Raw genomic sequence first — 15,030 nt, 5'->3', positions numbered from 1 at the left:
TTCCATCTCACTCAGGCACTGCAGACATTTCCTTCTCCTTCTACCAGATCCACACAATTCTGCCATTAATTCAGCTGAAACAAATCACCTGGCAAAGATGAGCGTAAATGTTCCCCTGTAAGTCATTAGTCAATTCACAAACTGAAATAAAGGCTTTGCTGTGAGGCTGTGATTGTCTTTTCCGTTCACTGAAACCTTTCTAAGGTGAAGTTTGAGGGCTAGGTGGGTACACCCCTACAGTATAAAGACCAGGGTGTCACCTAACTCCACCTGGGCGACAGAAAAGGATGGCAGGGACCATGACTAGTGCTGCAGTCCCACATTTCTGCCCTCGGTGGTGGCGACGCATTCAAAATGCCACCGTAGAACCGGAGGGAGCTATTAAAGCCATCAATCACCCAGGCCCAGGCGCTGCAGCAAGGGCATATGTGTACTGTACAGAAAAACCTAGAGAGAGAGAGAGAGAGAGAGAGAGAGAGAGAGAGAGAGAGAGAGAGAGAGAGAGAGAGAGAGAGAACTCAGGAAAAACCTCCCCTCATACAACACAAAAGGCACACAGTTCAGCTACGGGCCAGACTAAAAAAGGTAGGCCTAGAACAGATCAGCTACAGGTTAAAGATTTAAGGTGTCTGCATGCTTCCCAGTTGAAACAGTTCAGAAGAGCTTTTTGCATATATTATGATGACGTTGTGGCCTTTTTGTTCGTTTTGGACTTTGGTAAAAAAGAAAAAAAAAAAAACATTTTTTTCTTGAAGTCGGTAGCCGAAGTCTACGCCCCTTCGTCGGTGATTGGTCAACAGTAAGGATTCTTCAATAAAGTCTTTGTTGTCATTCAACGAGAGACGACTCGTTTTCATGCACATTTTTTCATTGGGAAACACTGCACCAAACATCTTAGCTAGATGCAAACATTGCGCGACTAAGATCTCCTCAGAAAAAAACGTCAAAATTAACAACAGACAATTTTGAGGAAGCGCGTTACTGGCGTCTCAAATATTGACAAAAAGTACTGTTGCCGCTTTTTTCTCATTTATCAAGCGACGGTCTTTTGAGGGAGCACACTCACTCCGAACTGAAGCACGCTGGCGTCTTTAAGAGTAAGCACGTAGTCTACAGCTCAGCTATGGGGTAAAGGCTAAAAGGTATATCGCTTTGGCCACAGTACAGACTATTCCGTTCTGCTTTATGTGAGAGGCTATAAGGCTAACTCAGCTATGCGGTAAAGGCATTAGCTACAGTACAGTTATAGATTGAAAGTTCATTGTGATAGAAACCTACCACCCCCAGTAACCGTTCAGCCACAGGCTAGAAGCAGCAGGTGATCGTCATCATCACCCAGAGAAAGGGGTGGGGCCCATTCTTCAGCTTTAATGCACTGTAAATCCTCCAGAGGCCACCTGTAGTATTAAAGAATTCAACGGACAAAAACAACCTCACTGATTTTCACCCGTTGCATGGAGGGGGGTTCTAAGCTTTCAAAGTCCATCATGTGCCTGCGGAACTCTTTGAAACCAGATAGCACTCCTGGAATTCCTGGCTTGATGTGAGGCCCCTACGACAGAGACACGGCATGGCATGGAGCTGCTTCTTCACGGCCACAAAGACACGACGAGGTGCCATTACTGTCTCCCATTACTCATGAGAGGTGCACTGATTGGACCACCTTGACGTACTAGGGAGGGAAAGCCCAAAGAGATGGAATGCATGACAAACAAAAGAACGACAGGCTTTTGTTCATGGTTAATGAGACCTGGACAGGCTGAGAGGGGGTGTGTGTGTGTGTGTGTGTGTGTGTGTGTGTGTGTGTGTGTGTGTGTGTGTGTGTGTGTGTGTGTGTGTGTGTGTGTGTGTGTGTGTGTGTGTGTGTGTGTGTGTGTGTGTGTGTGTGTGTGTGTCTTCACTGGAAACCCCCCAACGGAAGGGCTTTTAAAAAGACCCGGGGCCCCAGTGTCTTGTGACAATAACATCACAGCCTCAGGATTATCAGGGGCCAGGGTTCATGCTGCTCTCTGCATTCACAGAAAACTCCTCTCTCACAGAGCAAGGCATTCCTCCCTTGGCATCAAAACTAGTCCAAATTGGAATGAGCCTGGAAGGGAATGGATTCAACTGAGGGTAAAGGGACTAGGCCCACAAAAGACAGCCAGCCATGTGGCTACAAAACATGAGAAATAAGTGGATAGCCGTATCCATGTTAAACTAGCCTAAAAAATAAACACAGGCCTAGGTTACATCTTCAGAATGCTAGAGTCCCAAAAAATCAAAATCAAAAAAATCAAAAGAGAGGTAGCAAATCAAAAGAAAAATGACCTTTTGACTAATGAGACGCCCAGTCTTTGAATCCCCCATTATCCTGTTAATGGTTCCAGGAGGAATTCCTTTAGACAGCATTAGAGTTCCCCTGGTGAGAGGTAAAGGGGGAGGAAGGAGCCAGGGGCCAGGAGGAGAGAGGGCTGGAGGGAGGCCCCGTGTTTTATCCCTCGCCGCTGTTCGCTGCTTGACCCCTCATTCAGGTCAATTGGTCATGCAAGTTTCCCCTCCCCTGCACACACACACACACACGTGCACACGCACGCAAACACACAGCCGAGCAAAACAAACACACACACAAAAAAAGTTCCTGGCTGCCTCTCCCAGGCATCGAGGCAGTGAGAATGCCTGCTGGATCTAGTAAATCTAGCCTTGCTAGACATCAAGCAGGATCAATGCTGCCAGAGCTCAAAGACTGCAGCAAACTGCAACTCCCAGCCGTGTGGGAGAGACTCTGTATTTACCATGCATGGAAACTTCAATCAAGCCTGCCAGTGCTGCTGGAGCTGGCTGCTGCTGGCCTCTTACATATGCAATGAATTACTGATTACCACCGCATATTGTGCCCAAGCACTATCATTTGGCCTAAATGAGCAACGATTGAGCGCGCGGAAAAGCAACAGAAACCATGAAACGAACGACATCAGCGTCTCCAGCGTTCCGTCATGCACACGGGTCCCTGACGGACGTAGACAGGTAGCGAAGGCCTATAGAGGAGTGCATTACAGCATGTGCTGTGCAACCAGACAGCAGCACACCACTAGAACGCTGTGCTCTATTAGGGCCGGGACTGGGCCTCAGGGGCTGGCCAACGAAGAGCAAGCAGCCTAAGTGAAAACAGGAAGTGTGGTGTCGAGTGACAGAGGGCAGATATGGTGTGTCTGCTCTGTGCACATGGCCCGTGTCAGGAGAGGACAGGGAGGGGTTAGAGAAACACCAGGTGCATGTCACACAGGGCCACGCATGTAAACACACACACACACACAGCCGAGCAAAACACACAACTTACTTTTTGGTCCAGCAACTCCCATAGAATGAGATCAGTGTTTAGGTTACATGACAGCTTTGAAAGCATTACAGATAAATGTAGACTAGCCTATTTATTGGCGTGTAGGGAGAAATAGAGACATGCCCAACGTGTTACAGCTCAGCCCTGACGCATGTATACAAGACTGATGTCTGTATTACCTTCGTGTGGGTGTCTGTGTGACCCATTTCCGGGCTATTCTTTTTAACACTAGAAAGCCTTGGATGCCGATTGTCTGAAAACCGTGGTATACGAGACAATATACCACAGGTATGGATGCAAAACGATTGTTTACTGTTCTAATTATGGTGGTAACCTGCTTATAATAGCAATAAGGCATCTCAGGGGTTTGTGGTATATGGCCAATATACCACGGCTAAGGGCTGTGTCCAGGCACTACGCGTTGGACAAACACACCACACCTCTTCTGGCCTTATTGCTTGATTAGAATATGAAATAACATTTATTTTAAAAGAACAATATAGCATTTTCATTAGTTTATGTAACTGTTGGCTATATGTAATAAGTAAAAACACAAAAAACACCACAATTCAAGTGTTAAAACTGTTTAAATAAACACCATCAAAGATCATTTATTATTAGTTTGTTATTAGGGCAGGTCTTACGGAACATTATGCATTTCAGAAGAACAGAATGGCACATTCTGAGTTGAAAAATATTACTGCGCTTTGAGTGTTGCAGTAATGCTATAAGGGAAATATATTTTAGGGGATTTCAAAAGTTCAGAATCTGCTCTCCTATAAAGACATAAAAAAGGTCACTTTTTGGCATTTCATTTCCCTGCCTCCTGTGTAAATTCCAAGCTAGACTATTATATGCACGTGAAATTTAATTAAACAATTCAGGTGAAGTTTCGATGGGCCATCATCAGCCAGTGAATGACAGATGGGGGGGGGTGGGGTGTGATGACTTGTCCTCTTAAAACTGCTTATAACAAGTGTTCGTGATATTAAGATTCTAACAACGACCGTATGGTTATAGACTTACTTAGGAAAAGTCAAGGACGGGAGTCAAGACAACAACAACAAAAATGGCAGAGCAATTAAAAAAGGAAATGAGTCAATATGACTCTGTAGGCTCTTCTAGTGTTAAAGATACACTTCAGCAAATCTATTCAAAATGGAGAAATAAAGGAGTTGCGTTTCGAGTCAAAGCATTCCATATTGTGACGCAATTGCACATTGGAAATACTGAGCCAACACTGATTTAGGCTTGCCACAAGTAACACAGTGGAGCTGCAGGAGAGTTACTGTAAAAACAATGCACACTGCTAATCCCAAAACAGATGCCGTGTTGTGTTGTTATTGAAAGCCGTGGCCTCACAATACCTTGAGGGTGAAACGATGTGCCGAGCACATTACCCGCAGGATACAGAACTACGAAATGCGTGTAAAATGACGGCGGTCTGTGCTTGCCTCTCGGAGTGTGACCTCGTGTCGACTAATCGCCTGGAGGTTAGAAAGCATTAACATGATTCAACAGATTATGCCACATAACACAAAAAGAAGTGGCAAAGGTAAGTCTACATGGCATCAGTGAACCCAACCCACATCCACTTGTTACACTACGGTGTTGTAATGAAACTGGGCAGTGAGGGGTGCAGGGACATTGTCTGAGTGTAGATATGATAAGTGGGATCCAGTTTTTTTTTTGGGGGGGGGGGGGTTGCAAATGTGAGGGACTAACAGACATCATTTGATTGACACCCTGACCCACACATGGACATATTTCCTTGTGTGGTCCGATTCCAATACATAAGCCATACCAGAAGGCAAAGCGCGTCCGTCCTCCATATTTGGCTCGAAATTACAACCACTTTTCCGGTGAGTGCTGCAGGAAACCAGTTAAATCAGAGTCACACCTCCATTGTAGAAACTTTGTCATGCTGTGATTCCAACTTGCTGTGGCACCATTCCTCAGGTTGTTGGGCACAGAAAAGATACTTCGTTTATTTTATTTAAGGTATCGTAAAGTGGGTTATGTGCCAAATGCTGATGATGTAGGTGTGGTGAAGGTCTGTCTGTTTGTCCACAGCCCTGGAATGGAACACGAGACTGAAAACAAAGCAACTACGTGAAGCATCGCTTGCATGCTGGAAACAGTGGCGAGTTGGTGTATGGTTTGTTACAATGTCTCACCTCACTAAACATCATTCAAAAGACCGCTTCTGTATTGTTATACTTTGAATTGGGTTGCTTTTGTAAATGTGTGTTACATCCGTGCACCGCGTGGCGGTACTGTACCAAGCAGCAGAGGATGACCGTATATTAAAAACCAGATGAACATACCTGCTGGTGTTGCCCCGAAAACTCGAACCACTGGTACTTTCTTCACGTCACTTTCTCTGAATTCGTTATAACAGACGTCCAAGTCTTTGAGGGGACTTGCAAGGTAGTAGTCAGCGGTGACGATGCGGACAGCAAACATGACTGCTGTGCTGGATTCAATCAACTACGCTAGCTAAATTACGATCTGGGGCAACATCTAGGAACAGAATGAGAATAAATTGTCTTTGTAACAATGTAGAAACCGACGAAAGGGAATCAGTTGTGTACACAAACGACCTAGCAATAAACCAACGTCTCGTTTGTTTGTTTATCGAGGCAGCCCGCGGAGTTGCCCATATTCCACCTAGTTTTGCAGGCTAGAAACTATGAAGAGTAATCTGAGCTGCGGCTACTGGGGACCATACCGTAACTAATGGAGGTGCCCCGTGATTCAGTTACTATTGACATAGTCCACTTCTCTGAATATACAGTGCTGAAACTAGCTGCCCACCCGTCCCTTCAAAAATAACACAATCCTGGGCTTCCACGAGACGTTTCACTGGTTCGAGCGGCCATAGCTAGTTAAACCAGCGAAACCAAAACCACTTTCTCTCCACTCGCCGAATCCGGGTGTTGCTACGGCATATCCATCCGGGAAAAAATGGCAATTGTTGAGTTACTCTCCTGCGGAGACAGAATATTTTCCTGCACGTATTTGACTTGAAAACAAAAACGCTTTGTGAAGAGAATCAAGTGTGGCTGTTCTTGCAGTGGTTTCATGTGTGCTTCCAATGTGGCACTGCGGACAAGGTTTCCTCTCGTCTGTAATATGATCACAACACTAACCCAAAGGCAACACCATTCCTCCCCCGGCAGACCCTCCCCTAGTCTCTGCCGCTACTGGTTAGCTGCTCGCTACTGACACACTGCAGCAACACGGGTCAGAAGACTCCAGATCCAGTCCCAAATTGTGCTGTTAGAACCACCTAAATTTCACGATTGGCATTGGTCCGTTTACAAGCGCGCAAGTGGAAGTTAGGTTTTCAATTGGTTTACAAATCTTTAGGCGGGACATGGATATGAAAGGCAAAATCATATTCTTCTTTTTTAAATCTTCCTATTTGGTTGGGAAATGTTGTGAATATTGAATTGCTGGGCTATGGGACAGTGGATGCGCATTGATACATCTAATGGAACGGTTATTAGGTATTACCCTGAGAATGAGGAGATTGTGGAGCTATAGCGCCCTGCTATCAACCAATCAGCATCCAGGATCCAAACAACCCGTTTTATAATAAGGGAGTTCTATTAACCGGAGCCGCTGTGCACCAATATATGGCACGTGACGTGAGCGGGCAAAAGCGGCGAGGGAGGAACGCCCTTCTAAATTAGAACAGTAAATCTGCGCCCCTCGGTCATGTTGTTAACAAGTCAGCATGGCGCATCGTCCAGAAACATACAAGGTCTATTTAAAAAAAAAAATAGGTTTGAATTTTCAAACTGTTTTTTACTGAGACTGCAGATAAAGCGTTTTTTTTTAAAAAACATTCACTTTAGCATGTGATAACACAGACTCCTCATTACTCCACGTGGTTAATCAACCTCGGGCTACCTCACTTTGGTTTTAAGATAATTTCGCCATGAGTTTTGAATGGCACTTGGCTCATGCACGGGAGGAAGCACCGTTCCAAAACCAATGCAATCACTTTTGACCCGAATCAAACTACATCCACCAGGGTAACGAGGGCCAGAAAATCGAATCTCCTCAATGTCCTCGAATAATTCATTATACTACTCCACTGATCTAAACTATTTAAAAAATAAACCAATAGAAATGACGCCTTCCAATGATGAACGTTTACAAAATGCTCTTGAAATGAACTGATTTCGATTGCAATGACTTTCGCAATAAAAAATGTATAGAACAAAACTTCCACATACTACTACGATACATGCTCAAGACAAGTTCCCGAAGCATGTTTACATTCTGCGTAACCAAACGACACTGGCGAGACCCTTTCCTCTCGTGCATGATTGGATCACTTTAACGTTCACTATGCTGTGATTGGCTCTAAACACACTTTCTAGTATGTCCTTATTTGAACACCTCTAGAAGTTCCTCACTACAGGACAGTACATCATTACAGTACAATTACCATATTTTGATACATGTTCCCCATTTTGGCCCTATAATTCCTACATCCATATGAATGCAATTTTGTTCCTAAATCCTGTTCCCCTTAGTTCTAAATCATGCTTATTTACCACAAGACAAGATAGACAAACATAATAGAATGGACAAAGTTCTAAATTCCACAAGATCTTTCAGTCAGTCCACACAACATTGTGGCACCCAACTGCATAAAAAATATGGTCTGTTTTATTATTATAGGCCTATTTTTTTGCACTTTCTTTCTACTGCCCTGTCATAGAATTTTAAAGCTTCACATTGGTCAATTTAATTCCGTCTAGATTTCCATAATGAACCAGGCTGTAGTTGTGGACGGGCAGAGCCCACTCTTTTCTCGTCCACTGAAAGGCCCATAAACCCCTCCGAACACTCGGCTCAGACTGGGGACACAGCCACACTCAATGGGTCCCTGATGACGAAGAATGTACCGTTAGCATTTCATCTGGATGGAGTGGGAGCGTCTGTCAATGGGAGTGTGCTCTGACCTTGAGTGAGATTTGGCCCTTTCTCTGGAAACCAATCAGCGCAGGTAAAAATGAGGTGAGTTTGTTTCATAGCAGTTTTCTGCTGAGAGCTATAGGCATATGCATCACAATCCGGGATAGCCTACAGCTGATTAAACTATATATTTCTGGGTAAGTATTCACATACAGCAGTTAACACAGCTCTCTTGTGAAGGGAATTGTGTCCTTGTTGATGGTTGGAGAATTTCCACTTCTAATCTGGAGGCACAGCCCCGTTTGCCCAGGTTAATCAATCACTCACCTCACTGATAAGATGACAGGCTCAGTTTCACACACCAAGCCACCTGCAGGAGAGTATCTCATCTCCCCCTTCCCCAAACCCTGTGGTTGCTTTGGGTTGGCCAGATAAGGCTTTGTATAGTGTGGTGCAAGTATTGGAACAATCATACAAGCAACTGATTTATGGGTGCAGGAAACTAAGCTCTCATGGTTAATGAATGCATTAGGCTGATAGTGACATTTACAACTGGCTGTTTTTTGAGAATAGCGGACATATGTCTCATAACACAGAGAAATACAGTACCAACCATTTTAATACTTTATTGTTATTTACAGTGGAGTATGATTGCCATTATTGACAGAAAATAGTTTTGTTTGGCTAATCAAAGGATGACGTAACCACCACAGATAAAATACAAGTGAAAAGAGCAGGTTAGGTTTGAACCCCAGCCCCTCCCTCTGTTGCAGAAGATTGATGTTTTAGTGACAGATTCTTCCTGTGGCCCCTCTGTGGATCTTAAATCATGGATGAATAGGGGGCCCCTAAAAGCACCTTTACATCCTGTTCTATTTATCTGCTATAACCCAAAGAAGTGTGAGACCTTTACATTGCTCATTGTTTAGTGCTATTCTGGGTAATACAGTAGTAACTACGTAGTATAGGCTACGATATTTAAAAAAGTGTGGCATGTAAATTCAACAACCTCACAGTCAACAGGCCATTATTACTTTCCATTAAAATATATATTCCGATCACATAATATTAGGAACACAGTCACCATACAATGTCAGGCGTAACTATTAACTCCTAACATGTCAAGCAAGCACATTTTTAGGACTTGAAACGTGAAAAAGTAAATACTGCCACCTTGTGGTTATTTGAGAATTGTGCTAAATTACACGCCTCCGCCCACACACAATTTCAGTTGCGCACAAAAAAAAGGCTTTAATCATTTGCCATATAAACATCCAAGTCAATTACGTACCAGAGAAACAACGTGTCTATAGCAGTTTAGCAGTTCTCAGAGGGGCCGAATAGAGAGGGTCATCTCTTTCCCCAGAGAGGGGGCGATGTAGCGCTCCTCTCTTAGCAAACGGAGAACCAAGTCTTGGGTATCCTGGGGCCAGCGGTAGATCCGGGTACTCTGGAGCCAAGCGGGGACATGTCTCTGGAGGACAAGACAGGATTGGGATAGGTAACATTACACCACGGCGTGAGTGACTCATGAGGATATAACAGGATATCACAACACTATAGAATCCTATCCCTATGGAGACAACATCTCATCTCTCATCTCATCCACTCACCTTGGTAGCAGTGGGAAATAATACGGGCACCAGTCGGAAATTAAGGCAGTGCTGCTGGATGAACTCATTCTGGATCTAAAATGGGAAAAGGTTGCTCAAAGATAAACGCCTGGTGCTTTTATGAATTGTCTTCATTGCATATCAAATGCATACTGTACATAAACTATACATGGCTGTGGTACAGTATATGTTTCCCTTTGTATTACACAGCAGTGTTTTATACCTATGCTACATCATGACAAGGAGGGGCTGTGGCCAAGGCCCAGAACCTTTTTTTGTCTCACTGTCCTAATCTTGAGACTCCATAATAACAATAATAAAAAAAAGACAGTAGCTACCCACATTCATATGATATATTCTTACACGTGCATGTGTACGTGCCTACCTGAGTGTGAATGTACTTGGTGTGGAGACCATGCTCATCCTCCCCGTATCCCTCCACGTCTGCCTTGTACTTAGGACTGATGGCCACGATGATCAGCACTGACTTCTGCAACGCAGCATCTCATAGTCAGTTCAGTTTTTTGATAAGACTTCATTTTAAATGGATACTTCAGGATTTTGTCAATGAGGCCAATGAAGGAAGTTCGAGGTAGTTGCTCGAGCCAATGCTAACTAGCGTCAGCGCTCATTGCGCTAACGCTAGTTAGCATTGGCTCGAGAAACTACCTCGAACTTCCTTCATTGGCTGTAACTTCTTTCATACTTGGACACAGAGACATAGAAATGGTATCCACACGTTTATCTGACTCTGGAGAAGTACTTCGGGATTTTGGCAATATCTCTCTAAGGGTCTGTAATAAACTATTCATCAGGCATTTATAAAGTGGGTGTTCACCATGTATTAATCATTACTCCCACATTTATAAACCATTCGCTAATCATTAGTAACATGTTTTTTTTGCAGCCCTTAATCTAAAGTGAGCACTAATTATGCTGTATAAATACGTTGAGTGACCAGTGTAATTTCTCACAAAAAGATGGGCAAGCCATTGGTAGACATTCCAGCAGTACCTGGTAAAAGAATAAGCACACAACACAGGATATTTATGGGATATATATATAGAGATTTGTGAAGAATTCGTTTATTTACATTTACAAATGTGGGAGTAATGATTCATAAATTGTTTATTACTGACCCTTAAAATAAAGTGTTACCCATTTGCTTCTGTATAGTTTCATCATTAAATAGCTCTATTTTATGCTCTAAAAATGCTGACCGCTTAGACATACATCCTTTAAATAGGTGTCCATCCACTTGTTGATGTCCATTCTTCTGACTGCATTATCAAAAATGTCAATCTGCCAGAGAGAGGAATTATGTATGAAAAATAGTGTTTAAAATATTGGGACATTTCTGAATAAAAGACCATGGAAAATACAGTTTGCAAACTTACAGCTGGTTTAAAGCCCTGATCTATCAGAAACTTCACGAAGATAAACATCTCACTGGCTGTGTCCACAGAATACGTAATAAAAACATTCCCTGCAATCAAACAGACAAGCATGGCATTCACATGAATGTTAATTGCACTCAAACAACTATTTGCATTTTAGTGGATGTTAGACTTGGTTTTAAGTCTTAATATTGAGCTCTTGCAAGCCAAGGCCATAAGGTGACACAATTATTCTGATTCACAGAAAATCCACTGTTTGGATTGAACAATAAACTTTAATATTATTTTTTGGGGGGGGGATAAAGTTTTTGCTGAGGGATGGAAAATGATATGCACTTACTGCACTCCTCAGGTAAACTGATGGTCTTCCTCTGTTCCTGTGTAGCTGTTCCTCCCCCACCAGGTTGGCCGGGGGTCACTGGGTAAGAGGGCACCACACTGACCTCAGACATCACCTCTCTGGGAGGGGCCACACATTGAGGAAGATTCCGGCTGGGGGCTTTTAGAGCTCCTTGTCCATATAGTCTGTTTTGAGCCGTGTGAGTCCTAGAGAGGGAAACGGTATAGAAGATTTTGGTGTCTGCTCCAAACACTCATAAAACAGGAATTATATGTATATTGTAATGCCCACCAGCAGACATTAGTGCTAAAACTGGATCCCCACCAAACATTTCCTATTAAACTGTAAACAAAGCAGCACTAGGAACTTGCGAAATCCAATTGGTTTTGATATCTAGGCTTATGATATAATCTGTTGTTAGACCAGTAGGTTATAGGGATATTTAGTGTACCAGGATGGCGGGTCTTGCTGAAGCTCCCGCTGAGGTTCCGTAGGGTGAAGATGGTTATAATGATGACGATTATAGAGGGGACAGGTTTGATTTACGGGTTTCTGACATGTGTACAGTCTCGGACACCTGCCGTGCACTTGATCAGGGCCTGTAGAGGGACGTGAGAAGACATGCTCTTAACATCCTGTCTTGGATGGGCTCCCAATTCAAATCATCCCTTATCTGAAGTATAGGACGTGGATCATCCAGGCTGTATTTCAGACAGCAATATAAACAACAACCTAAACAAAAGCATCACCTACGACCCAGAAAATGTTATATAGTTTGGTCTTTCCACAAAAAAATAGTGCCTTTTGGGGGGATAGCTGTAAAAAAAAAAAAAAAGTTTTATTTCACCTCATTTTTATTTGCTGTCATAAAAAGCTCATAATGTTCCCCTTCGTAAAAACATGCTTTCCCATTTCAAGAATTCAAATGAAGAAAAGTGCTAATTAAAGTAACAGGGTTGACTGTGACAATTTTATCTTATATCAACCATAACTCCCATTGTGACAGAAGGAATGGAAGCATGTTGTTTCAGTTTCCATAACAGGGTTGACCTTAAAACGAGGGCGAAATCACATGAACTAAATAATCATCTTCAGAAATGACTTTATCAAAGCAACAAAATAACCAGAGCTTTACAATGATGGTGACAACATGGCAAATGTTTGGGGTTAAGTGGGTTCAAATCTTCCTACAAGTCAGGAAAAGTCAGACTTTTCAAAATTCAGATTTTTGGCATTTCGGCAAGTCTACATTCAAAAAAAAAAAAAATCTGATATATAAAAATGTCCATGTGGTTTATATTGAAGGGCAGTTCAATAAATATAACATGCTTTGACATGTTTTTGGCACTTTAGCAAGTCTCTATTCATATTATTTATAAAAATGTCCATGTGGTTTAAAATGCTCTAAAATTCAATAATATTACATCATTTCCACTTAAAATATCAAAGGGTCATGTCATTCTGACTCATCTGTCTCCACCGGAATACTCCTGTGACGACGGGAATCTGACGACAAAAAGGCACTCTATTCGCGGAATGACCCAGCTCCAGTATCATTTGGATTAATTTATCTATGTCTTTTCTATTTAATTATATGAATACAGTTGTCATATACAGCACGTTACTTACATCGAGGAGGCGTGTGTGGTGGGTATCTCGGAGGGACACAGTGGATGTCATTTAAGTCAGACCTGAGAGAAAGAGGGGACTCCAAGTGTTCTGCTCCTTCAAGGTTACAGTCCTGAGGTAGAGGCCAGCTGGGAGGACCAGGGAAGCCCTTCGTTCCCCGCCGGTGAATCCCAGAGAAAGAGAAATCCTCAGTCCACTGAGCCCTCTCTCTGTAGGAGTGTAACCGGAGGTCGACAGGGTCAGGGGTGTGTGGGAACAAGTCTTTCTGATGCAGGGAGGGGGTTCTGAACTGGGGTCGAAGGTTACCCAGAGGGTCTTCCGTAGAGGTTCTCCAGGAGTCCTTGGGGTATTCCACCTGGCCTACGTCGTTGACGGTAACCTCAGGGGAAAACCAGGCCTCTTCCGTTGGCCTCTTTCTGTGTTCTGAGCACTGCCCACAGTCCAAGGGCAATGCTAGGTTCAGCGTTGATGATGTCATTGACTCATCTGTCTCCACCGGAATACTTCTGTGACGACAGGAATCTGACAACAACAACATCAACAGACAATATTATTCACCTTAAGCCATTTAGGAGAAGTAAAGAAGGGGGAAAAATGATGTGATATGTAAGAGTGAGTTTATCGTAAGGTTAACTTTCCTTTTCGATAGGTGTGGTAGTGTGTACTGTATTTGACAATGGCGTACCTGTGAAAGAGTCCATTCTTCTCTCACGACGAGGGATAGATTTGTTTGTAAAAAGGAAACAGAAACAAATGTGGTTTAACAGGAATGAAAGCTGAGCTCTGTGGATAGCAGAATGGCAGGACATTCCTGGCAACACTTTTTTAGAAAAACTGCATTCACAAGTGAAACAAACTCTTTTACGGGTAAAAAAAGAAAACGAAAGAAAGCTATGATATGTAGCAGATCGACGGAAAGCCCTTATGACTACAGAACTCAAAGCTGTCCTTTGGCTATACAGAGTCACTATAATACATAGCGAAAACCAGTCAGACCAAACATTACGTATATTCCAAGGAAGTGAACTTTGTCCTCCAGTCAAGCAACTAACTTACCTGCAATGTGTCTGTGAAGGAATAATGCAAAAACAAGTCAATTACTAAATTCTCCTGACTTCAAGCAATGAAAACAAGTTAAAACATACAGCACAGGTGCCATTTACAGTCAAGTTGAACAGTTAAACCTGACCCCGGCTCCTATCTGTGTCAGAGCCGTGTATTCCACCCTCTATATGCAAATCTGCCCTGGAGCGAATAGGAAACATTCCCACAATTTTTGTCTAGAGGAAGAGATCAGTGCTGGCAAAGCAAGGGAGTCCCCCTTCGCCATTTATGCAAATAATGTGGGGCATGCAGTTCACGTCCACCAATCAGGTTGTTGTGAAAACAGAGCAGGAATTCTGCAACCAGTCAGGGCGAACCTTGTCATTTAAAGTGGATTGAGTTGTCATTGTAAAAGCACACCTACAGACATGAGGGCACTTGATTCACGGAAAGTGTGCAGCCCATTAAAGTGAACACGCTTTTAACATTCATGAGCTGCTTTTGCTAAGAAAAGACAACAACAACAAACAAACAACAGAACGACCCGACAAACTCTTACAAAATATAGAAAAAAAGTTATATAACTCTAAAGTTAACCAGCGAAGAAAACAAGAAAATAAGCATTTAAAATAAAAAAATAAAAAATCATATTCACAAGTAAAACGGAGAGTTTTATTTGAGAACGGCCTTAGCATCTGGTAGAGAGGCTTTAGTTGGAGTCCAGTCGCGGCAGTCACAGTCCAGTCTTGTCGT

The 15,030-nt window shown here is 43.0% G+C and overlaps 2 protein-coding genes across 2 annotated transcripts in view; both read right to left on the bottom strand.

The window, feature by feature from the left end:
- rev3l (REV3 like, DNA directed polymerase zeta catalytic subunit) overlaps positions 1-6,605 on the bottom strand; it is a 60,724-nt gene extending 54,119 nt beyond the window's left edge. The window contains exon 1 of the mRNA XM_046298212.1: positions 5,647-6,605. Coding sequence (XP_046154168.1) covers positions 5,647-5,785 — 139 coding nt within the window. The 5' untranslated portion in view covers positions 5,786-6,605. The remainder of the gene's footprint in view (positions 1-5,646) is intronic.
- A 2,250-nt stretch (positions 6,606-8,855) lies between these two features.
- Positions 8,856-14,489, bottom strand: traf3ip2a (TRAF3 interacting protein 2a). The gene is made up of 10 exons (XM_046299311.1): positions 14,290-14,489; positions 13,919-13,935; positions 13,234-13,755; positions 12,056-12,203; positions 11,605-11,810; positions 11,265-11,353; positions 11,101-11,169; positions 10,253-10,357; positions 9,868-9,942; positions 8,856-9,728 (listed from the first exon to the last, which is right to left on the bottom strand). The coding sequence occupies exons 2-10, from the start codon at positions 13,932-13,934 to the stop codon at positions 9,582-9,584; spliced, it is 1,377 nt and encodes a 458-aa protein (XP_046155267.1). The 5' UTR covers position 13,935; positions 14,290-14,489; the 3' UTR covers positions 8,856-9,581.
- Between the last annotated feature and the right edge of the window lie 541 nt (positions 14,490-15,030).

This window comes from Oncorhynchus gorbuscha, linkage group LG14 (assembly GCF_021184085.1).
Source record: "Oncorhynchus gorbuscha isolate QuinsamMale2020 ecotype Even-year linkage group LG14, OgorEven_v1.0, whole genome shotgun sequence".
In the NCBI taxonomy this organism is placed as follows: Eukaryota; Metazoa; Chordata; class Actinopteri; order Salmoniformes; family Salmonidae; genus Oncorhynchus; species Oncorhynchus gorbuscha.
This window is presented reverse-complemented; position numbering and strand designations above follow the sequence as displayed.